This window comes from Cryptomeria japonica, chromosome 6 (assembly GCF_030272615.1).
Source record: "Cryptomeria japonica chromosome 6, Sugi_1.0, whole genome shotgun sequence".
Lineage (NCBI taxonomy): Eukaryota > Viridiplantae > Streptophyta > Pinopsida > Cupressales > Cupressaceae > Cryptomeria > Cryptomeria japonica.
In genome coordinates this window covers 297,086,064-297,111,763 of record NC_081410.1, presented here as the reverse complement: position 1 = coordinate 297,111,763, position 25,700 = coordinate 297,086,064, and the positions used below count along the sequence as shown (strand labels likewise).

Genomic DNA, 25,700 nt, shown 5'->3' with positions numbered 1-25,700 from the left:
ACAAACCGTTTGCATATAGACATCTTCCAACGGATTGATCTGCAATCTCTCTAGCATCATTCTTAAATGCTCTCTCTAATGGTCCCCTGCTTCTCTTCACAATAACAGGTTCTTCACTAATTGGGTCCAAGAATGGGTGGCTCTCTACCACGATATCAAGAAAATCGCTATAAGATGGAGAAGTAGGGGGCCTCTTTGATCTACTTCCTCTTTCTGTCAACAAAGGATGGTTTGAGGCACGACCAACTCTTGCATCCGCTTTCTCTTGCTCTCTAATATATCCTGCTATTTCTTGAGGTGACATCCCATTTCCATCCTTTCCTAGAACATATCCTGCCAATATGGTGATCGTACCACATTAAATGACAAACCGTTTGCATATAGACATCTTCCAACGGATTGATCTGCAATCTCTCTAGCATCATTCTTAAATGCTCTCTCTAATGGTCCCCTGCTTCTCTTCACAATAACAGGTTCTTCACTAATTGGGTCCAAGAATGGGTGGCTCTCTACCACGATATCAAGAAAATCGCTATAAGATGGAGAAGTAGGGGGCCTCTTTGATCTACTTCCTCTTCCTGTCAACAAAGGATGGTTTGAGGCACGACCAACTCTTGCATCCGCTTTCTCTTCCTCTTTAATATATCCTGCTATTTCTTGAGGTGACATCCCATTTCCATCCTTTCCTAGACATGGTTTGATTCCTTGTTGGGGAATGGCACAAAAATGGGCTTTGACACGACTGTAGGAGCTAGTTTTTTTCACACTACAAAAGTTGCATATCCATAAAAATGTTCCACCACCTTTTACTTGGTCTATTATTTTGACATATTTCCATAAAGGTGAATTTGGGTCAGTTTTGAAAGTCTGTTGAGGAGTAGAGCTAGTAATCGTTGCTATTATGATTTCTACAACAAATTAAAAAATAATTATTAATATTTAATAGTAAACAATAGATTCTAAATGTTAAATATATAAAATTAAATTTAATCATTTATTTAAAATGAAAGTGAAATTATTATAATTATGAAAGTAATAACAACATTTAAATTTTTACAAACTTCTAAATTACACAATAAGTAATTAAAATATACCTATTTAAAATAAATTAAATAATAATACTACAAATTAAAATTAAATATCATTTTGATTTGTATTTACTATTATTTAACTATTATTATTTTAAATATGAATAGTTTTAAAAAAAATTTATTATAGTTTGTTAAATTGTTTGTTAAATGAAAACAAACAATTTAACAAACTATTAAACAAACTATAATAAAATTTAACAAACTAATAAATTTTTTTTAAAACTATAATAAAATTTAACAAACTAAGATAAATTTTTTAACAAACTATAATAAAAATTTTAATAGAAAACCTGCAGCGGAAGCCAGAAAAAATGGAGGATGCGGGAGTCGGAAAGAATGGGGGCTGGTCGTCGGCCGTCGCCCTCCTACCGTGGCACCTCCCGTCACGCCTCCCATCGTCGCGCCTCCTCTCACCTCTGTGCCGTCGCGCCTCTTCTCACCTCCGTTTTTCAGTTTTCCTTTTTCATTGTGCGTGGCATGGAATGGTTTCGCATTTTTTAACTTTTGGCTTTGCTTTAGGGTTTAAAACGTTAAACGACATGATTCGATCCATGAAAAAAACCCTCGAAATTTGTGACCGATGCAGATTCGTCAAAAAACCCTATGGAATCGCCACGTCTACACCAAATGCGTCAAGAATCGTGACTCCAAAAACGGATACGTTTCAGGGTGAAAAAATCAGTACCCTGTCCGAATCCACAAGGATTCCAGGGCGAATCCGAATCCGATACGTATCGTATCCGGATTTGGGGGAAAAATGTGAAGTACTGGTAACTTAGCATTAAAGGCATCGAACCACCTTCAATTCATGCCACCACCCCTTCCATGGGTGTCTAAAGTAAAAAAATAATAATGTTCATTTGAACCACCTAAGGCTGCTTGAATCAAGATATTTACAACAGTTGAAGGATTAATTGGTCCATTATTTTCCAGCTGGGCAGTATATCATTCATTCCAAGTATTGTTCTATTTTATCTTATATTGCAATGAAATGTTTGACAAATTTTGTATTACAGCTGGCTAACGAATTGTAATGCAAATTATGCTTGTCAAATCATTGGTAAATTGTTGTCAGATACATTTTAAATCAAGTGGATTCCTGTTAATGAGTATTTCCATTACTTAAAAAAGGTTGGCAGTTGTTCCCAAACTTTAAACTCGGAATTAGTGATTGGTTTCTTACTCAACAAGTGTTTGACAAAATGATTGCAAGTTGAATTGTATAAAGTGCAACCAGGTTAGAAATTTATTGCCATGTCCCCATTTTTATGCCATGTTTTGTGAGCATTGGCTAGTTTTCGGGGTTTTCTGTAAGTTTCCATGTGAGCTGGGGGAACTCCAAATTTCTTGGAGAGGTTGGTTTGGGTTTTTCTTGACATCTAGTAGTGGTTTGGAGCTCAGTATCCAAGTTTGGAGTAACACTCTCTGAAGCATTTTTGACCTTTAAGATTATTCTCCACATTTCTTGGAGAACACACCTATTTTTTGTAAGTTCCCATTGTGGCACCTGGTATCATCCATCAACTTCAATTACTTCTTGGTGTGATCAGCTTCAGCTTCTGATGCCTTGGCAGTGCTTTCCCCAATGTGGTCGGGAATATTTAAATTATTGCACTGAAGTTATAAAGTTAACTTTATATTATTCACTTTAGTGATTAAATTTTTTAAAGGTATGTTCCCTCAAGTGGACGCCTAGGGAAAAGGGGACTTTAGACACAAGTTAATTTTTAAATTGTCAAAAGGTGTTTAGAGGGAAATGAATTTTTTTGAATTTAAAATTGCTTTTTTTCCCTCCAACTCAATAAAAGGAGGATTTGGGCTCTCATTTGTATCATTCAAAAGAGTACACATAACAAGATGCTGGTGAAGTGAATGTGAGAGTTCTTCCAAGGTTTGATTGAGGATGAAACCCTCATCAAATAACCGGGTTCGGATCTGAGATGATCCCTAGCTGGCAGGGATTACCATTGTTTTCATAGGTTTCATAGTTCAGAGTTTCAAAAAAAATGAAAATTTTCAAGGTATTCTAATTCAATGATTTCAGATTTCTGTCTAAGTTGATTGTAGAGATTTGGGTGGTGTTTGATGATATTTCCAGTTGGGTTTTGGTTGGGCCATACCATTTCTCCAGCAGGGTTTTCCCCTTCAATACCATTTCTCCAGCAGGGTTTTCCCCTTCAAGTTATGTTAAAATCCCGGAACTAGGGTTTCATAATTGTCTAAGGCTATGTTAGTTGCTTCCTTCATGACTGGGCGACTTCATTAGGGGTGATTTGGAGGTGGTTTGCAAATGGAAAGTATTATTTAGAGGAACCGTACCTTTTCCCACATGGCCGTAGAGTTGCACATGGTAGGCGTAAGACTCATAAGGCATTAATGCCTATGTTTAAGGGGTTCAATAAGCATAGGGAGGGGCGCCTTAGTCTTATTCATAGATGAAAAACTCGGCAAGCAATTCAAAAACTCGCGAGTAATCGCGATCCATAATCCCGCGCGAGTTAATCGCGGAAATACTCGGGGCGATTTTTTTATATACTCGCCGCGATTTTTTTGGCAAATAATCGCCGTTAATGGCCAAAACCCGCCCGAAACGCGGCACAAAATGCGAGAAAAACGCGACTTAAGTCGCAGGCAAAAAAAAAACCGAAGTCTTTATTCCATTTCGCGGCTCGCGCGACTCCGGAAGGCAAAAAACGCCACGCGATTTGCATAGGGTTTGCATTTGCACGCACGACCAGGTATCTTTTTGTATTGTTTCATTTCGAATACACAGTCATTTTGACTGTGTAATACACAGTCATTTGAAATGACTGTGTATTACACAGTCAAAATGACTGTATTGTTTGCATTTGCACGCACGACCAGGTATCTTTTTGTATTGTTTTATTTCGAATACACAGTCATTTTGACTGTGTAATACACAGTCATTTGAAATGACTGTGTATTACACAGTCAAAATGACTGTATTGTTTGCATTTGCACGCACGACCAAGTATCTTTTTGTATTGTTTTATTTCGAATACACAGTTGTTTGCATTTGCACGCACGACCAAGTATCTTTTTGTATTGTTTTATTTCGAATACACAGTCATTTAAATGACTGTGTATTACACAGTCAAAATGACTGTATTGTTTGCATTTGCACGCACAACCAGGTATCTTTTTGTATTGTTTTATTTCGAATGACTAAGACTGTGTAATACACAGTCATTTGAAAATGACTGTGTATTACACAGTCTTAGTCATTTCAAATGACTGTGTATTACACAGTCACAGTCATTTCAAATGACTGTGTAATACACAATCATTAGTAATTAGTAATTACAATTTACAGTCATTTCAAATGACTGTGTATTACACAGTCATCAGTCATTTGAAATGACTGTGTAATACACAGTCATTTGAAAATGACTGTGTATTACACAGTCACAGTCATTTCAAATGACTGTGTAATACACAGTCATTTCAAATTTTCAAATGACTGTGTATTACACAGTCATCATTACACAATCACAGTCATTTCAATTTTCAAATGACTGTGTAATACACAGTCATTTCAAATTTTCAAATGACTGTGTATTACACAGTCATCATTACACAGTCACAGTCATTTCAAATGACTGTGTATTACACAGTCATCATTACACAGTCACAGTCATTTCAAATGACTGTGTATTACACAATCATCATTACACAGTCACAGTCATTTCAAATGACTGTGTAATACACATTCATTTTCAAATGACTGTGTATTACACAGTCATCAGTCATTTGAAATGACTGTGTAATACACAGTCATTTCCAAATGACTGTGTATTACACAGTCATTTTCAAATGACTGTGTAATACACAGTCATTACAGTCATTTCAAATGAGAAATGACTGTGTATTACACAGTCATTTTCAAATGACTGTGTAATACACAGTCATTACAGTCATTTCAAAATTTCAAATGACTGATGACTGTGTAATACACAGTCATTTTCAAATGACTGATGACTGTGTAATACACGGTCATTTGAAATTTTGAAATGACTGTGTAATACATAGTCATTTTCAAATGACTGATGACTGTGTAATACATTAATCATTAATGTACATTGTAATTAATGACTGTGTATTACACAGTCAATTGTGAAATACTCATAGTCATTTGAAATGACTGTCAACTGTGTAATGTCAATGTGTATTAAAGTATTTCATTTAAATTTAAATTTGAAGTTAAAAACTTAAAAAAATACACAACCAATTAAAAATTTTAATTTTAGAGTCATCTATTTTGACTGTAAATAAAATACAGTTATACAGTCATTGTAATTTTTGGATGTTTGTGATTTTTTTGGTAACAATGTTATTTATCTCTAAATGTTGCCTCTCTTTTGCTAGGTTCTTTTCCACATCTTTTTGAAAGAAAATGGATTCAGCTTCTAGAGTTAAAGTTGGTGGCAAAAAGAGAGACCCTTGTTGGAAACATGGGAGACCAGGTCCAAAACGAGGAGATGTTTTTTGCAACCATTGCAAAAAAATTGTAAAAGGTGGCATTAATAGGTTCAAATATCACCTTGCAAAAATTCAATGCCGAGATACCACAAGCTGTACGGAATGTACTGAAGAGGCTACGAGAGATGCAATAGCAACGCTTGAAGCATATGATCAAAGGAAGGCAACAAAAAAGAGAACAGCAGAGGCAATGGCAGCCCCAAGGGCAGATTTGAGTTCCATGGGGTCACATACAGATGTGGGGACATCTGGTTCTTCCCTTGGGCCACGGATACGAGCAAAGGGAACTTTGGACAGCAACATGGAAAACTTCTTTATTCCACGTAACACTCCTGGTGCACAACCTGGATTGCTTGGCACTGCATGGAATAAAGAGGCTCACCAACAAGCCAAGGTGGCGTGTGCTAGATTTTTTATCTACAACGATGTTCCGTTCAATGCTATTTCTAGTCCATCTTGGGACCAATTGGTCACCGCGTTGACTGTGGCAGGTAAGGGGTTCAAATCCCCAAGCCGTTACGAGGTAAGTGGACCGTTATTGCAGGATGAGGTCCAAAACACTCATGCATTAGTGGAAGAGCAAAGGACTATTTGGGAAAAGAATGGCTGCACCATTCTTTCTGATGGATGGACAGATGGTAGGAACAGGACACTCATCAACTTTCTAGTTGCTTCAGGAGGACAGTTAGTATTTTTAAAATCAATTGATGCCTCCAATGAAGTGAAGAATGCGGAGACCTTGTGCAACATGTTGGATGAAGTGGTGATGGATGTGGGAGTGCAGAATGTCATCCAAGTTGTGACTGATAATGCAGCTGCATATGTGGCAGCCGGCAAACTTCTAATGGCTAGAAATCCGACATTATTTTGGAGCCCTTGTGCTGCCCATTGTCTTGACTTGCTCCTTGAGGACATAGGGAAACTAAGTTGGGTAAAGAAAGTGGTTGAAGATGGAAGGAATATCACCAAATACATCTACAATCACACATGGGTCCTGAATCTTATGAGAGAACACACTGAAGGTAAGGATCTTGTGCGGTCGGGGGTCACACGCTTTGCTACCAATTTCCTCACCTTGCAGAGCATACTTGCTACATTGCCCAACCTGAAGCGGATGTTCGTGAGTGAAAGATGGTTGGGGAGTCCTTATGCTACAAAGCCTGAAGCAGAGAAGGTTGTGATTGCCATTTTTGATACTAATTTTGCCAAGATGGTGGAGGAGATCATCAATGTAAGTTTTGAAACTTTAATTGATGATTTATTATTTAATTTTCTAATATTTCAATCTGCTGATTTTGTTAGATTTTTTATATCTAGGTGTCGGAACCGTTGGTGAGGGTGCTACGAATGGTGGATGGGGATCATAACTCCATGGGGTATCTATATGAGGCCATGGATAAGGCCAAAGAGGCGATTCAACACTTGTATGGGTCAAACAAGACCAAGTATGAACCCATATGGCGCATAATTGATCGGAGGTGGAACCATCAACTCCACCAACATATTCATGCTGCTGCCTACTTCTTGAATCCCAAGTTTTTTTACTCTCCGAGTTTCAAAGCAGATGCAGAGGTTAGAATTGGCCTTGACACATGCATTCGGAGATTAGTTGATGATGAGATCCTTCGAGACCTGATACTTGATGAGTTGCAGAGTTATAAGAAGGCCTTAGGGGAATTGTTTTCTTCACCTGATTGCAAACGTAGGAGAGCCACCTTACGACCAGGTAAAAAAAAACATATGTTTAATTTTTACCATTTATTTCTCTCTTTAAGATTATTGAAATCTTTACAAGTTATAAATCACATTTTGTATCCTTGCAGATTTGTGGTGGGAAGATTATGGTGCCACAACGCCTAATCTTCAAAAGCTTGCCATCCGCATATTATCACAGCCTTGTAGTGCTTCTGGTTGTGAGCGCAACTGGAGTGTTTTTGAGAACATCCACACAAAAAAGCGCAATAGGTTGACTCAACAACGCTTGAATGATCTTGTCTATGTGCGGTACAACATTCGATTACATGAGAAGAAGGTGCTAGGGCAAGATTCACATGAAGCACTTGACTTGGATGACATTGATCCATATGCAGCAGAATGGGTTGCTTCTCCTGATGATGTTGATAATGATTTGGATCCATTCCTTACTAATGAGCAGCTGAGTGAGTTGGAGAGGGCAGGAGAGGAATGGGATGCGGAAGTGGCAGCACGTGAGGAGGAGCAGGAGGTTGATCATGCAGAAGAGGCACCTGTTAGTGTTGAGGATGTTGCCACTACTTCAGCACCACCCACCCAGCGGCCACAATCTATTTTGAGCTTTAGTCGTAGACGCAATTTATGATTTCTTATTTTCATAATTTCATTGATACCAAACTTTGAACTTGATATGTAATCAGAATTTCAGAGGTTCTTGTTTTGTGGTCTATGACTCTATAACTCTATGAGACTGTCACTATGATACGTTGATATGTATTGAACTCTTATACATATGTTGCACTTGGTTTTTGGTTTATGCTATGATACTTGCATTTGTTGCTATGTATTACCAAAAAAATTTGATTTATATATCATGGAAATCATATATGTTATACAAATTTGGTGTAAATGTGTGTTTTTGAATTATATATAAAAAAAAAATGTATTTTCAAATGTTCGATAAAGTTGCCGAGTTTTGCCGAGTTTTTTGCCGAGTTTTGGCGAGTCCCGAGTTTTTAAAATTTTTTGGCCTTGCCGAGTTATTGCAAAATCCGAGTTTTTCATCTATGGTCTTATTAACCATTCCCATGTCTAAGTGCCATGAACAAGCAAGCATACAATAAGTTAACAATTTTAATTTGACAGTCACCTCTGTTCCAATGCCTTTGTCTTGCGGGGTTAGTAAATAAAATCAAGTAGCAGACCTGAAACTGCCCCTTGTCCTTCATACTGTAGTTGATTAATAGTGCTGGTTTGTGTATGAGTGACTGAAGTTCAGTTGGAGATGACATTGGTGCGTTTGAGGACAATATTGCAGGTTTCGCCCTATTGTCCAGGCTGAAACAGTCCTTTTTACTGCTGCTACCACTCAGACCAGCGTTGTAGTCATGTGTTTGCCTTCTATTTGTATTTTGAAGTGTTGTGAGCAAACCTAGAAGTGCATACTTTGGTTTCGATCAATAGACAATGGTTTGAGGAAGCTGGAGTGCATTATCAAAAAGATCCTTAGCTGATTTAATAAAATTCGGACCTGCCTGTCTCAGCTGGTTATGAATCATGATATACCTGTAGCTGCCTGTTCCCAGTTACTTTGAAAGTGTTCGGTGAAGATTGGGTCCTTTTTTGGCTATTGCTTATAACTGGGAGATGTTCCAGGATTGACAGAATGGAGAGATTGAGGATTGAAGATGCTGCTCATAACCTGCAATTGTAACAGCTGACTGGCAAACTGCTTCCTTCCTGTTTAAGGTATTTCATAATTGGTTTACAATTTACAGTTGTTAATTCATTCCTTGTTATGAAGCTTCCATGTTAAGTGTTTATCCTTCATGAAAAAACTTGAACAGAGGTGATTTTGCAAACCGAAACTTTATATCAGAATATTACAACAGTCCAACATCTTTTTGCTAATCAAATCAGATCCTTGGACAGCAGTTTGGGCATATTGAGATTCATAATCAGAACTTATAACAGCTGAATAACTTTATTTGCATGTTCATTTGCAAGTTCGTGTGTTGACTTCATTGGCAAAAATTCAAAATAATATTAGGGGTGGTTATTACATTTATTGGTAGTTCTATTGCATCGGTCAATAAATAATTAGATTCTTAACCACAATGACTCATCAACTATGGTCCATGGATTTCCAGATTAACTCTTCTCACAACTCTCAGCAAATTACTCTTAGAAGATTACAATATTTATAACAGTTTGAAATTTGTATAACAAGAATGAAAACAATAAATGATATAGCACACACACAAGAAATAGATCACACGACACGAAGTTTCCTTTGGAGAAACCCAAAGATAAGTGAAAAATTCTAGGAAGTCTATGCCCTTAGCATCCCATTGCTAATAGGTGTCAAGACAAGTAGAACAATGCCATTACAATGTTCTTTTAGAGTATTACAATATAATATTCACATTCCCTTGCCTCCTCTCTGCTCATGTGATTGAAATAAATTTGGAACATCTTTTCCTATTCCAATCCACAATAAGAGTCACTTCCTGAGCCAACTAAACCTCTTGACTGCCTCAAAGTTCCTCTTTTATCCCCACTTTGGCTGCTTGATTCCAAGGAGGACGAATGATTGCCTTTGGAATAAAAATGGTTACCCATTTGCAACTTTTCAACTGTCTACATTACTATTGGCGTGGCTAAAATCGGATTACCAACTCTCTCCGATCAACGTAGAATAGAATTTGCTAAGTATCCTATCCTCTCTTGCGTAAGGAATCCCTAATGCTGTTTTAGATGATCAAAGGGGACAACCTCAAAGTTCCAAATGTCAGGTCTTGACTGCGGGATAGCTCAACGGTTGATGTGTTTTGCTGGTAACACAAGGGGGCTTACGTTTACAACAAGCTGGTCTGCATCTGACCATGCTGCGATTCTCAAGCTAGGGAAAATAAAAGCAAAAGAGAAGGGTTTAGGGATCCTAAGTGCAATGATAAGAATAACTAGTGTTGCGGGTAGACAGATTTCCATAAACTGCTTCTTGTTTCGCCAGAGACACCCTCACAACTCGACAAGAACAATGCAAGCTCCAAAGGGATGAAGGATTTTTAGACTAGAGACACTCATTTCGGCACCCAATTCTGGTGTAGACTAAGATGAATACCTACAGTTGAACTAAGCACAGTTTTGGGTTCAGACTAACCATACACGGTGACCTACAATCAACAGGTCCCCAATGGTATGAACTAGAAATGCATCAAATACCCCCCACATTTTGCCATTAAAACCATTGAACTCTACTTCTTGTTGGCAATAGTGACTATGTGTTGTCATTGATGTCAACACTGTGCTCCGGTTGGATTTGGTTCTTTCCCGGTTGGTTGCTGCTATCCCGGTTGGTTTCTAGTCCCGGTTGGATTTGGTTATCAGTGATTTTGATCCGGTATGATCAGATTGGTTGTTTCGGTTTTGGATGGTTATTCAGGTTGGTTATATGCTCGTCATATTCAGTTGGTTCATGATTTGGTGCTCCGGAAGCTATCATTTATGTTCCCGGTTGGTATTTCCTAGTACCAGTTGGCTTTATCGATTGGTGATATTCGATGATTTGGTTAACTGATTTTGTTCCGGCTTATAGAAATGGTTCCTAACGTGCTGAAGTTGCTTCTTGATCGTGTCCTAATTGTTTGGTGGCTTCGCATTGGCTGGCGTGATGATTTGGTGGTCCCATTTGGATCCGGTTGGTTATTTTTTGTTATTGAATTGAGGGTTTCTACCGGTTGGTGAAACATGTTGGAGATTGGTCTTAGCGTGATTTCTGGCGAATATAATTGATTGGGAATTTGAATTAGGTCCATGCTATGTAATGTAAATCATAATATTGGTCTGGTATTATTGTGTGATGTAATTTTTGTAATTATGGTTTATGGGTTTAGGGTTTATCCGACCTTGTTATTCAAGGTTGATGATCTATATTTATAGGCAATATATTCATGTAATTTGGATATCGATGGTTATGTTTGCATTATCAGAGAAAGGTTTATGTGCGAACAAGGTTAGATCATTCAGCAAAAGTTGTGAAGGATTTGGTGTCGCAGGGCAGACATTTGTGCTTAACCGGAACTGTATCAAGCATTAGGAGATGCTACTTTCACAGTTCATTTTCTCTGCATTGTAGTCCGATGTTTATGTAAGTCAGTGAGACTTCTTTTTGTGATGAGCAGTGCGCTCTAGGCAGTTGGCCTGATTGCAAGTGCAATCCCCATTGTAATTATTTCATATACTGCTGCAGAAGTATTATCTGACTGTGGGTAGGGTTTCCCACCGTGGTTTTTCCCTTTACCGGGTTTTCCACGTCAAAAATAATGGTGTTGTGTGTTTTGTACTTTCATGCTTTATCTTTCACTATGCTGTTTATATTGTGCTCCGGTAAATAGTTATAATCTACATTAATTTCTTATACTTGTGGAAAACTGATCCACCCCCCTCTCAGTTTTCTCCCAGTATCAGAGATTCTAACACTTCTAACCAGCTAAAAGGAAACCATGCAAACAGAAGAAAACCAAACTAACAAAGACCAAATTCAATGTTCATATATTGATTTTCGCTGTCATTACAACAATTTCTTACAACAGCTCTATTCTATTCTACTCTGCTAACTGCTAAGATCTATCGAATTTCTAACTCCTAAAAAACTAACTACTGAAATCTAACCTTTGTTTGCCCTCTCGGGTAAACGGTTAAATGCAGAACGTAAATGCACAGATCATAATGGAAATATATTAAATAACCAGCCTCTATATTAATTCCACAGTCCATGTACAATAAGTGCTTATAACATTACATCTGACACGACTAACATGATCCTACTTCGAAGAAAAGGTACACAATATATAATACCCGAAGGGGTGCGACACAACCGTCGCGACTCCAACTACCTACCCGTCGGCCAACTAACTGACCGCCGTAACTCATTATTACCGACGACAACATAAACATAATATAACAACATAACATAATGATTATTCCCGTCAACATCATCCCCCCCAAGAAAAGAAGTCGACTCCGACGACTTAATACAAAATAGAGATGAACGACAGAAACTACTGACGCCAGTCGGGCCCGGATCTTATACACTTGCTACGTCCTCGCTTGAAAACCCTTTTCTGCTACCATCCGATGCTCAAGTGCGGATGTCACCAATATTGCTTCCTTTGCCATCACAGTCCTCCTGGGCCTAACCCAAACTTGTCTGCAAAACACGTTTTCCAGTCTCAGCTTCCACCAACTGCTACTCAAATGATACTATCTCCCTAGCCAATTTGTCCTCGATAGCCACCCGTGCTGCTCTCCCGGCATCCAACTCCTGGGTACGCTGAACTAAGTCTCACGCGACTATTGCCTCCAACTTGGTGGTCAGCTCCTCCCGAGCCCTCTGTGCATCCACCAAGGCAACCTCACGTCCAGCCGAGACATACTTCGAGTTCCTCAAAGCGTACCAGTCATGCCTGGAGGTGGCCACAATCCGCTGGCACAAATGCTAGGAGACACCTCAAATCCTCCATCACACTCCCAAAAGGCCAAAAACTGAACTGAATAACTCCCTAGTGCTATACAACTGCGCGGACCTGCAATGCCTTCCCTCAAACTCTGTTTGTTCCCAACCTCCAAATCCGTCTCCCTCTACGGCTTATGGCTTCCCCGCCAATGCTTAGCTGCAGGCTTCTTTCTCACAGTACGAACAACCACAACACTTCCCATGGTCTTCTGTAGCTCAAAAATAAACTGGGGGTCTGGGGGCAATGCCCCCAGCGGGGTCGAGGGGCAGCGCCCCAGGTGTGCTCCCTGTCGCAGTACAAAGCGGGGTCGAGGGCCAGCGCCCCCGCCGCCAACACCAATTTCCAACCTTCAGAACCATACGAAAGTCCATGGCGCACTGCATTTCTGTGATATTTTAAGATGCCAAAAACCCTTCTTTTCCACTCTGAATTTCTAGTGTGCTGGCTTCAACAAACTCCAGCAAATCATTTTAAATCTGGCCGACATCGTTTTTTTTTGTTTTTTTTATAGCACTGTAATGTCCCCGATGGCACCCCGGCCATACAACCTCCCTGTACGGTCAACAACAGCACTGGCACCTCCGATCGTGCGGTCAACACCCTCCACCGTACGACTGTGTTTGTTTGTGCGGGGGCTGCGTTTATGTCTTCGTGCTCCGCGACAGCAGTGGTTTCCACTGCACGATGGTGGACGTGCTACCGTACGATGGTTCCACCGCACGGTGGTGTGTTTGTTTGTGCGGGAGCTGCGTTTATGTCTTCGTGCTCCGCGACAGCAGTGGTTTCCACCGCACTAACCATGCTTATAACATTACATCTGACACGACTAACATGATCCTACTTCGAAGAAAAGGTACACTATATAATACCCGAAGGGGTGCGACACAACCGTCGCGACTCCAACTACCTACCCGTCAGCCAACTAACTGACCGCCGTAACTCATTATTACCGACGACAACATAAACATAATATAACAACATAACATAATGATTATTCCCGTCAACAACCTTCTAACATCGAACTGTCTAAAAATTCTAACCCTTTACAAGAGAAAGGCCTCTACCTTTTATAGATTTTACAATTTGAGTCAAAGGCCAAGATTGACTGTATCCAAGGGCCTTGATCTGCCTTCTAGAAACTTGGCAGCGTTAACCCATGCCTAGTTATCTTCAGTTGTCCTCCCAACCACTTTCCCAGCTACCGACCACTATTTGTCATCAATTTGGTCAATCAAGTAGCTGAGACATAACTGACCTATGTACCCCTCTGTTTTAAATGCATTGAACAGGGCCCACGGGTAGTTATTTAAATGAAAACCACTCAGTTTACGAACTGATTTTCTGGAATTAATTCTAGCTCTGTATTTTTGAGTTTGCACATTTTGTAGCACTTTGTTTGTTTTTCAATCTTGTTGGTTTAGTGGTGGCGCATGTCTTCGTGATTGTCGTTTTGATCTTGCACTCTTGCATCTTCGCTCCCTGGCTTTGATCACGATCATGCCTCCAATTTGCATTTGAGGTTGCCACCCTAGCTCTTTTTCCAACGACGTTGATCTACAAACAATCGATTTTGACTTAATTAATCACTTCGAAAGATTAAATAAATGATTTTAACAAATATTAAATTTAACTTTTAAATGTCCCTTGTTGAAGAAAACTTGGCTTCTTTTCATGAAATGCACACCAAACTTTATTTTATTTTAACGCCCCCCTAGCCTGATGAAATTCGTGACTTAGAAGAAAATGGGCGATTTTCATTTACCCTCTTGCAAAGCAAGACAAAACACTTAACTTTGACTTGTTAATTAATTCCATCTTCCACCTTTAAAGGAACTCGACATTTTTACAAAAATGTGCAAACTTTATTTTGACCTTATTCTCTCCTCTAAAACACCAAATTTTAACTTTTATAGACACCCCTTGCAACATGAGAATTCAAGATTTTTGAATGGAATGTGCAACTTTATTCTTGCAAATTTTAAACTTTTAAAACACTCGTTTTTAGCCAAAATTTGGACATTTTACAAGAAATGTGTGAATTTCCCTAGACACCCTTTCAGTTAAACATGAAATTTGGCCTTTAGGGCAAATCGCGCAACTTTCGGGGGGGGACGATTTAGTTCGAATGCCTCCCTCCCTTGTCGTCTCAAACTCGATCTTTCAAGTTAAAATGAGCGATTTCTGGGTGAATGGCGGACCTCTTATGGCTCGGGTTTTGTGGGAACTTCGGGTTTTTAGAAGAAATTGTGCGACTTTGCTTTTGCGAATTTCGGGATTTTTGCACCAATCGCCCAACTTTCCTTCTAATATGCCCCTTTATTTTAGTGATTTTTGGGTTTTAGAACAGACATGAGCGAATTTTGCCTTTCAACTTTTCTTGCAAACACACCAAAATCGCCGAACCTTGTTGGTTGAATGAATTTCGGGCCGTTGGATCAAAAATGTGATTTTTGGAAATTCTCGATTTTTAAGTGAAAATGCAAACCTTTATTTTTGCCTGGCGATTTCGGACTTTTCCAACAAAATGTGCAATTTTATTTGGTTGAAGCAAGTCAAGCAGTTGCAGTGCCCATGGTTCTCCGGTTTGGGTTCGATTTGAACAAAATGCAAATCTCCCCCATAGGGAGACCGCAAGCACGGGGGGAAGGGGGGGAGAGGTCCGTGTCAGAGGACAGGGATGTGGTGAAATACACACAACAATTACCATCTAGCCATTCATCTTCTTCAGCCTAACCATCTCTAGCAAGGAACTCCAACAGTTAATTAGCCACCACCCAGCATGTATTTATAGCCATGACCTACAATCAATGATGTGACTGCAAATAACCAGCAACCCACATCTTATGGTGTTTTGCTGCCCCTTCATTGCCCACATGACAAAAAGACCGTCAAACACAACCATTTCCATGTCAATGGCCAGCCAATGAACAAAGATGTCTTTTATCCCTCTATACATTTCAGCACTGGCATACTTTCGTAGCATCATACCTTCTAACAGAACACCAGCTGAACAATTGATCTTCAACATCACTCAGCAGCAACTAAAGACACTTCAGCAACATAAACACTCTTTAGTAACTCTTTAGCTGCAACTGAAAATATTTTGGCAGCAATACTTTCACATACTAATATCAGAGGTCCTCTACAACAAGTAATGAACAGATTATAATCTCCATAGTTGTCACAGCAATGTTCTGGACCATCGCAAAGAATTCCCATAGAACTTTCCTCCAATCGTGAACCTACTATATATTCATTTTGACAACCAATATCTGGCTGCAAGTAGCTTGCAGCTGCTCTAAAGCACTGCTCAAACATGTGTCCAACTTTTGAATCATCCCAATCCGAACCACTCAAATCAGTTTTGGATCATTTCTTGATAGAGTGACTTTCAAATAGCCAACGAGAAGTCAAGTTCTGCTTTCTTAATTACAAACTGCTCAAATACATTTTGACAGAAGCTTAAATTTTAATCTTGCCTCTTAAATCCTTTGGTGTTATAGGCATCCTTAAGTTGTAAATGGTGTGGAAGTTTAATGCTGCAACAAATATAAACACCTGATTTCTGCCACTCTAAAGTCGTGAATAAAAAATATTCCAATACAGAAAAGATCTCTAAATGACAGATCAAATCTGTTGAAAATCAAGAATCTTTGTAAAACTCTGTTTGATGGAGCGAATTTGTGGATCCATGGCTTGGACTATTGTTTCTCTTTTCTTTTTTAATTCAACCATGATTTCCTGAAATTTGAAATTTGGCTCGCTCAAATGACAAATGTATCCACTAGCAAGATCTACCCTATTCTTTCAAATCCCATAAAAGTCTCAACATTACCTAATATAGATAGAGAATTTATGGCTATACAATTATCTAGATCAGATACATCCTATAATGCAGGGGGATTTCATGCTATATATTTATGTTACACGTACAAGGGACAATATTCAAGAGGTACCACAAATATGTAAAATTACTTTTTGACTAATATTTTGTAATGTCCCCTTCTCAGTGATGTGCATTCAATGGTCCATTGGCCTATTCCAGAGACCCGTAGGCTATTTGGAAAGGAGAATTAGGGTTTCCAACTTTTGTGGAGTTCTGCACGAGATTTTTAGGGTTTGTTAGGAGGGAATTCGTTAGTTCTGCTTATGGTTTCCTTCTAAGTTTTTCATGAACTCCAGGGTGGCATAACATGCAGTTGATTCTTTGGTGAAGTCAGAACTTACTATTTTTAGTAATTTAGGGTTTGGTTGTTTGGTTGATGCAATTCTACTGAGCTTTCCAAGCTCTTTCTCTGGGTGCGAAGATTATGTTTTTCGAAGCAGTATTTCTTGACTTACTATTTTTAGTAAGTGGTTGTGTTGAGCATTTCTATTTTTAGCAGTTTCGGACAGGGTCCTGACTCAGCACAATTCAGTGGTCTTCATCGCATAGCTTCATCCTTGATTTTGGTATTAATCAGTATTGGAGTTATAAGTTATTTAATTAAATATTAATTCCTTATCCTAAAGTTTGGTATTTAATTAATTTTATTACTGATTCATTGTGTTATGGGCAACTTAGGAAAAATATCTATCTGCCAGCAATATTGTTATTTTCCTAAGTCAATGGCATTAAAAAAGGTGGCATTGAGAAAGATTAAATATTTCATGTTTTTATTATTTTATATCACAAAGTTGTCACCTAAGAAAAAGTTTGAACTTTGCCTAGGGTGTTTGGGAAAATTAACACCATGTCTAGGGGAGGCTATGACATGAAATGAAATTGAATTTCAATGGTTTTGGGCGCCATTTGCAATTGAATTTCAGAGGGAAAAATCTATCAATACAGGTGCTTGGCCTCTCATTTGGTATCTTATGAAAATTGCATCGTTATGTTGCCGGTTTGGTGGCTGAAAAATCTGAGCTTCGAAGTGTGGCTTCCTAGCTAACTCTCAGTTTCGTACTTGGAAGATAGTACTTAGCTGTGTCCTGGTGTTTCCAGTGCTGTTGGTGAGTGAGTTTTGCAGATTGTGGAGTGTTTTGTGTGGGATTGGAGTGTTTTCTGGTTGCTGGTCATGGAGTTGCTGAAACTGTATTTTGCTCATACCTCTTGGCCTGGCGATTCTATCATTTTGGGTACCGGCTCATTCATCTTTACTGCTACTGGCGATACATTCTGTAAGTTTGTGGCCCGTTTTATTGAGCATTGAATTTATTAGAGCAAATCGAAATTCTCTGGTTAGGCGTTGGGTTTAGGGAATGCATTGGGATGCGTGCCAAATAAATGAGGGTGTTTTGATAGCTTCCTTTGGGTTTGTTTTCATCGTTGCTGGTATAGTCTTGGTTTAGAACTGTTTTGGGGTGAATTGGGTGAGTTTTGAGAGAGATATGAGTGTTTTAGTGGGTTCATAGGCTATTGGTTATGCATTTCCAGCCTACAGTTTTGATGTTAGCAGGATTTCACGTTTATTATCTTTGATGTTGGCATTACTATTCTTCTCTCACTCTCTTTGTTATTGTAAGGTTAAGTAGTGGTACTACTAACCCATTCTGGCTTGTAAACTCTCATCCCGCTGAAAAGTGGAAGAGGTTGGCTTGCCGCCTATATCAGTTAAATTGTAATTCAGTCTTCCCGCTGCATAAGTGGTCAAGTGATGATTGGTTGTAATGGTCCTCCTGCTGCATAAGCGGTCGAGTTGAGTTTTTGTAATTCAGTCCTCTCGCTGAAATACCGCGGTTGAGTGATTTGTGTCTGCTGTATGTTTCTCTTGGCTGGTTCATCGCCAAGTTTCTTGCTTTCCCACTGGATAAGCGGAAGGGGCTGGCTTGCCGCCCAGTATTGTATTCACTTTATCTTTTCAGCAGATTTGAGATCTAACGATCCCCTATTCATCGTATGCTTTCACCTTCCCATGTTGGGCACTTGGTGATCAAAAAGTGGAAGGGTTGCATTTTTCAACAATCTTTGAGTTTATGTTTTCTAACCTTAACGGGTTATATGGTGGTTGATGATTATTATTGGTCTTAAAAAACAAAAAAAATAACCGGGATATTACATTTTTCATAATATATTTCTATGTTTCAACCAGTCATGGGTGGTTGAATGACTTTCAATTAAGCTGTACAATTACATTATATGTACTAGAGTACTGAATAACAATTCATGACTTGTATGTTTTCATAATTCCTATGTCTAGGAGTAATATATCTGTTTGTCTCCCTTATTGTTGTCATCAATGAATGTATTCCCTTGAGTTATTAATTGTTATTTACAGTGATAATGTGTAGCAAAATATATTCATGCAGATGTAAATTAAATTAGAATTTACAATGAACCTATCTTGAATGTCAGACTGATTGAAATGCAAATAATGACAATCATGTCTGCTTAGCACTAATAGGCTAATATCTTATTACTTGAAGTATGTAAGTATAAATGTTTTCTCAGTTTGTTATTCTATGGCACAGATACAATGGCGTGCTTTGGATGAGATAAATGCAGGAGTCTGCGACGGAATGACTTATGAAGAAATAAAAAAGAACACACCAGAAGAATATGAGTATGAATTACTTGTGTTGCCACTTCATTATTTCCTAAATAGTAGTGTCAACAATATTCCTTTGAAATAGTTATGGTTTTTGAGTGCTTTCCTTTTTTGAAACTAGCTATTTTCTCTAACAATGTCAAATTACTTGCAAAGTTTTCCTCTTAATATTGTGCTTTCTTTAAACAATACATTTCCCACTTGGGCTGCTTGTGGAGTTTATACCTTCGACCATATAAAATTGGAAGATCATGCAAGCATATTAAACCTTGATAATTAGAGGACCACAAGTAGACCTAAAAACACAAAAAGGTTAAAGTTTGAGGATGGAATGTAGTATGCACAAGATGCTTCTATTACACAACGAGCTAAAGGTATTCTACAGCTGGGCTGGTAAAACAAATATGTAATACTTGAACAGATTTAAAGACATCTTTAAAAAAAATGGTCTCTATTTTATTCAATTTTCAATTAATCCAAATATGTAATACTTCACAGTTCTTGTCTGTACCCTTTTGCCATACAGTATCACATCACCACTCTAGTTATCGAAGGGTGCTGTGTGTGTGTATTGGGGGGGGGGGGCGGGGGAAAGGGTTATTGTTTATACGCTTGGTTACTTCCACCATGTGATACTATGTCTTGGTTCTTTAGAGAATGTAACTGCAATAATGACAACTATCTTGTGGCAGCATAATCATATTCCTGTATTTCTACCCATTGCTAATTAATTGACATGAATGCATTCTTTGTTGGTTCCGGGTCCATTTGAAGCTTAATAAGTTAGTAGTCAGTGATGTCCACTTATTAGCTTATTGCAACTGAATGTTGAAATCCTCAATGCAGTGCTCGAAAAGCTGACAAACTGAGGTATCGTTATCCTCGTGGAGAATCCTACCTTGATGTCATCCAGAGGTAATTCTGAATTCATTTTACTGTGTTGTTGGTGGATCAAAACAAGGACTTTTCCCTCATCAAGAGCTTCATATTTAAAACCATAAATAATGCAGATTGGAACCTGTCATCATTGAGCTGGAGAGACAGCGTGCTCCCGTTGTGGTGATTGCCCACCAGGTGAGAACACTATAGCGAACAATGCAATTATACCTGCTTTTTTTCAACCATTTGACCTAAGTATGGATTGACATGACCAGTCTGAAATACTAAGAGCTTTTTTGATGTCTAGGCTGTTCTGCGAGCCTTGTATGCATATTTTGCTGATAAGCCCTTGAAAGAAGTTCCACACATTGAGGTATTATATCATGATTAGCAGCTACTTGGAGAACGTAGAGTCTGATGCATTTGATGTCCAATACTAAATAAAACAGTTGATATTGGGCTTCTCACTTTTATAAGACCATATCATGTTGTCAGGTACCCCTGCATTCAATGATTGAGATCCAAATGGAGGTAACTGGTGTCCATGAAAAGATATACAAGCTCGTGAATTGATATTTGGAAGCAGAGAAATCAACGTATTATATAGTGCTAGCTGACAAATACTTCCCTCGGCAGATTGCATGTATTTGAGTCTACTGTCCATCCTTCCACCAGTAGAAAATGTTAAAGTGGTAAAAGAAACAAGTTTAACTGCTTGTGACCTTCAATAAAATCCTAGAGTTGTTTGATTATTTTCAATCCATTTCAATGATTTACTTCTACTGTGATAGCATATAATAATTCCCACTTTATCTAAAGTCTAAGGTGATTTAATGCATTAATATTAGATAAGAAATTTTTGGGCTTTTTTGATTGAAGGGATTCCTTACAATTTGCACACTTGAATAGACTATAACATAAAAAACGATTGCTTTGGTAAAGTAAATAAGAGTTCCAAAGTAGCGAAGTTCTCGCCATGCAAGGACGAAGGTTGCAGAATAATTAAATGTTGAGTGAAGACAAAGATTTCATGGCATGAGGGAATGTAGTGCAGTTAAAGGTGAAGTATAATGAAATAAAGTCAGTGATAAAGAAAAAGCTACAAAAATTTTCCTACACATTGCGGTTACTACTCTTACCACATGAATAGCCACAACATGATTATTCATCATTATTCATAGAATCAACAATAGCCTGTGAAGTCCCTTTAGGCACACTCACTTTACAAGCAATATTAGGCTTTGGGAAGTTGTAATTACACAACATTTGCCGCAATAAAGTCATTTTATACTTGTTACATCACCTACAATACTCTCATTTGGTGTGAATATAAACTGAGAACAAACCCAAGAACACACTTCCAATGTTGGACTATCAACACTATTTGAATTAAATACAATGCACAAAACTTTCATTAAAGGTTGAAAGCAAAATTACAAGTCATTCAAATAATTAAAATTTAAAATAACTATAACTTCAGAAGTGTCTAAAAATAACTTCATAAAATAGTACAAACAACTTATGTAGATCATAGCCAAAACTGTAAGACAAAATGGTCAGACGTCAAAAAGGATAATAATTTTGAAAGCATATGTAAAATATTCAGATGATATAATATGATATGTTTCCATTATGCTATCCATCACTAAGCTTTGCAGTTTTGAAGGCTGTGTATATTAATGGCAATTTCTTCCTTCTAGTATTGGCACGTTGCCATTTTTACACAAAATTTTGGAATGGCAACAAGCTAAATGAAAAGTTATACGGAAATTCATATATTGCACTCTTATTAAAATCCTTTACAAGGGCTTGAGATCAAATTAGAAATATATGAATGAAACATACACAAATAAGATTACAATATAAAGTTTTTCTAGCATCTATTGGTCTTCATTAATCTTCATGAGCTCCTTATATTTGTAGTTTCCACCCTCAAAGTGCAAACAGAACAGGGACATCAATATGCAGGAGACAAAATTTTCCAAACTATTCACTCACTAGATTGACACCTTTCAAAGACCTTGGTTGTCATCTCATTTTGCAATCTAAATCAATCGAGGTAAAAATCCTAATGAAGAACAATGCACACCATTTCAATAGCTTTAATCACAAAATAAATTGCACTAGATAAGTGACCTCAAAACTTCTGACACCAATAGGTAGAATGTAACCAAATAACAAAAAAGAATCATGGTGAGATTGTTGACAATTAGACAAGAACTTACTATTTTTATTAAGTCAGGGGTTGGCCATTTTGGTGAAACTGTCCTACTGAGCTCTCCATGCTCTGTCACTGGGCGCGAAGATCATGCTTTTCGGAGCAGTAGTTCATGACTTACTATTTTTAGTAAATGGCAGTATGACATATTTCTATTTCTGGTAGTGGACAGGGTCTTGATCCTTCAGCAGTTCAGTGGTCTTCCTGGCTTAGCTTCATCCTGGTTTTGACAATAATCAGTATTGGAGTCATAAGTGACATAATTAAATATTATTTCCTTATCCTAAGGTTTAATATTTAATTAATTTGATTGGTTACTACTGATTTATTGACTTCGGAAATAATGCCTAATATCTCCCAAGTGCTAGGCGAATTTTATGTCTAAAAGGGGACTTCAAATTATTAATGGAGATATTATTTTATTTCATCTCAAGTGTTGCTAAGTGAAAATCGTGGTCCTTGCTATTTGGCGTGAGGTTTGACTTGTGGAATGGCTCCATCCTTGGGGTCCACGTGAGATGTAATGAAATGTAAATGGGGAAAGATGAATTTGAAGCATTTGCATTTGAATTTGGTGATGTGAGGTTATAAATAAGAGCCTTGGGCTCCCATTCTTGCCATCTTGAAAATTTGCATTGTTATGTTGCCGGATTGGTGTCAGGACTTTGAGGCTTCGAAGTGTGTCTCCCTAGTGCTTCCCGGTTTCGTACTTGAAACATAGTACCTAGCTGTGTGTTGTAATCTACCATATTCTCAGTGCGTATCTTAGTACTTTTTGGTGTTTGGAGCGATTTTGGAATTTGTTGGTTGCCTGTGGCTAAAGTGCATTTTTTATCATACCTCTTTGCTGGAGTGATTGACCGTTATGGGTATTGACTCATTCATCCTTCCTAGTATTAGTGATATACATTGTAAGTTTGTGGCATCTTTGGTTGAGCTTTGAATTTATTAGACAAAAATTCAAAATTATTTAGCTAGGCATGGGGTTTTGAAGTGCATTGAGATGCGTGCAAAATTAATAAAGGAGTTATGATAGCTTGTCTTTGGTTGGTTGTCATCGTAGCTAGTCTAGTGTGGGTTTGGGACTGATTTTGGGTGTTTTGGATATGTATTGAGAGAGTTGTGAGCATTTTAGTGATTCCTTAGGCTGTTGGTTTTGCAATTTCAGCTCGCAGATTTGATGTTAGCAGAATTTCATGTTCTTATTTGGATATTCAGCATTACTCTCTTCTCATATCATCTCTATTATTGTAAGGTTAAGTACTAGTACTACTAACCAATTCTGATTTGTAATTCTCACTCCGCTAAAAAGTGGAAGAGGTTGGCTTGCCGCCTATTATCAAATAAATTGTAATTTCAATCCTCCCACTGCATAAGTGGTCGAGTGATGTTTGAGTGTAATGGTCCTCCCATTGCATAAGCGGTTGAGTTGAGATTGTTATGTAATTTCAGTCCTCCCGCTGAAATATTGCGGTTGAGTGATTCGTGCCTTTGTGTGTCTCTCTTGGCTGGTTCACCGCCAAGTTTCTTGCATTCCCGTGGGATAAGCAGAAGGGGTTGACTTGTCGCCCAAGCATTGTATTGGTTTCAGTTATTTGAAGCTAATGATCCCCTCAACACCGTATGCTCTCACCTTCCCACATTGGGCACTTGGTGATCAGAAAGTGGAAGGGTTGTTTTTCCAGCATGTTTCAATTTATGATTTCTAACCTTAACGGGTTATCTATTTGTTGATAACTATTGTTGGCCTTAAAAAAAAAAAAAAAAAAAAACTGGGATATTACAGTGGTATCAGAGTTGGTTTTCCTGCCAGTCTGTGAGTCTCAATGGGTTCAGAAGTCTCCATTAGTGACAGAGACGTCAGATACTACAACGAAGAGCAGAAGAGACAATACTTTCAAATTTCGATAGTGCCGAGAGAGGACACATTTTCAAAAGTACTGAGGAACAGAGGGAAGGATTTAGATTCTTTAGACACAGTTGATTCAATGGCAGACAAAACTACAAAACATAATGAGGCACTTGATAAGAAGGTTGAGAGACAATTCAATGCCATGATGGACATGATGTCTCTACTGTTGGCCAAACTTAACCAGAACGTTGTTGGGACCCCTAACCAACCCAACAATGGACCGGAAGCCAGCACGTCTAATGCTCCTATAGGCAATGGAAGTGGGAGTAACAATGGAGGTTCAACCCCAAGACCTTTACAACCTGTATTTCTGCCAAGAGAAGTACAACAAGCTAAAACATAAATACCTACATCTGATGAAATAAGAAACAACTACATGGAGTATGCTTCTCTCCCTGGTGAGATCCGAGATATCCTAACTCTGGATCAAATTCTGAAATTTCATAACAGCAGACTGAAGTTGAGGACAGCGAGTATGAAGAGGCTCTTGAAGGGCCTGAATTTGGGTTAGAAGATAGAGGAGTGATTGCTCAACTCTCGAGCATTCACAAAATGAGTCCTTTAGAGTTCGGGGTGTGATTGGAGAGCATCGTGTCATTGCTCTCATTGACACAGGAGCAACACACAACTTCATTGATGAGAGGATTGTTGCTAAAAGGGGACTAGTGGCAGAGGAAGTTGAGGGCTTCAAAGTCACAGTAGCAGATGGCTCCACTATATCCTGCAACCGAATGATTTCTAACATGTCTTTGAAGTTGGGAAATCATGAAATCAGAGATGATTTCTTTGTGGTGAGCATTGATGGGACTGATGATGCAGTCCTCGGGATTCAATGGCTGAGATCTCTTGGTGAGATCACACTAAACTTACAAACCATGGAGCTGAAATTCATATCTGAAGGGAAGAAGGTAGTACTGAGAGGAATGTTACATGGTGGACTTAAAGTGGTATTCTTGAAAAGGATGGAAAGGCTGATCCGTCATAATCAGGTGGAGTGGGCAACAGAGTGTTTGATAATGCCTTCAAATCCATTGGTAGACAAGGGCAGCTATTCCTCTGACATTCAAGCAATGATCACGGATAGAAATAAGATCAGAGTCATGCCCTCAGAACCACAAAAAGAGAATCGGAACTATCCTGAAGACATTCAAGCCTTGATAACTAAGAGAAGCAAGGTGTTTGAAAACCCACCTCCTGGCAAACCCCCTAAGAGAGGTGTCGAACACATCATTGAACTTGAAGAAGGAGCTAAGCCAATTATGACTACTCCTTACCGATATCCTAAGAAGTAGAAGGATGAGATTGAGAAAGCAATTCAGGAATTGCTTGACATGGATTACATACGACCTAGTAAAAGCCCCT

At 38.4% G+C, this 25,700-nt stretch overlaps 1 protein-coding gene across 6 annotated transcripts in view; it reads left to right on the top strand.

Moving 5' to 3' along the window:
- LOC131031592 (6-phosphofructo-2-kinase/fructose-2,6-bisphosphatase) overlaps positions 1–20,990 on the top strand; it is a 281,317-nt gene extending 260,327 nt beyond the window's left edge. For 5 of the 6 annotated variants that reach the window (XM_057962756.2, XM_057962761.2, XM_057962764.2 and 2 more), the window contains 5 exons: positions 19,253–19,344; positions 20,176–20,244; positions 20,340–20,403; positions 20,516–20,581; positions 20,704–20,990. In XM_057962756.2, coding sequence (XP_057818739.2) covers positions 19,253–19,344; positions 20,176–20,244; positions 20,340–20,403; positions 20,516–20,581; positions 20,704–20,781 — 369 coding nt within the window. In that variant the 3' untranslated portion in view covers positions 20,782–20,990. Of the gene's footprint in view, positions 1–8,939; positions 9,017–19,252; positions 19,345–20,175; positions 20,245–20,339; positions 20,404–20,515; positions 20,582–20,703 lie in introns of those variants that run through there. The other variant, XM_057962770.2, reaches the window with a different exon arrangement.
- Positions 20,991–25,700: the final 4,710 nt, after the last annotated feature.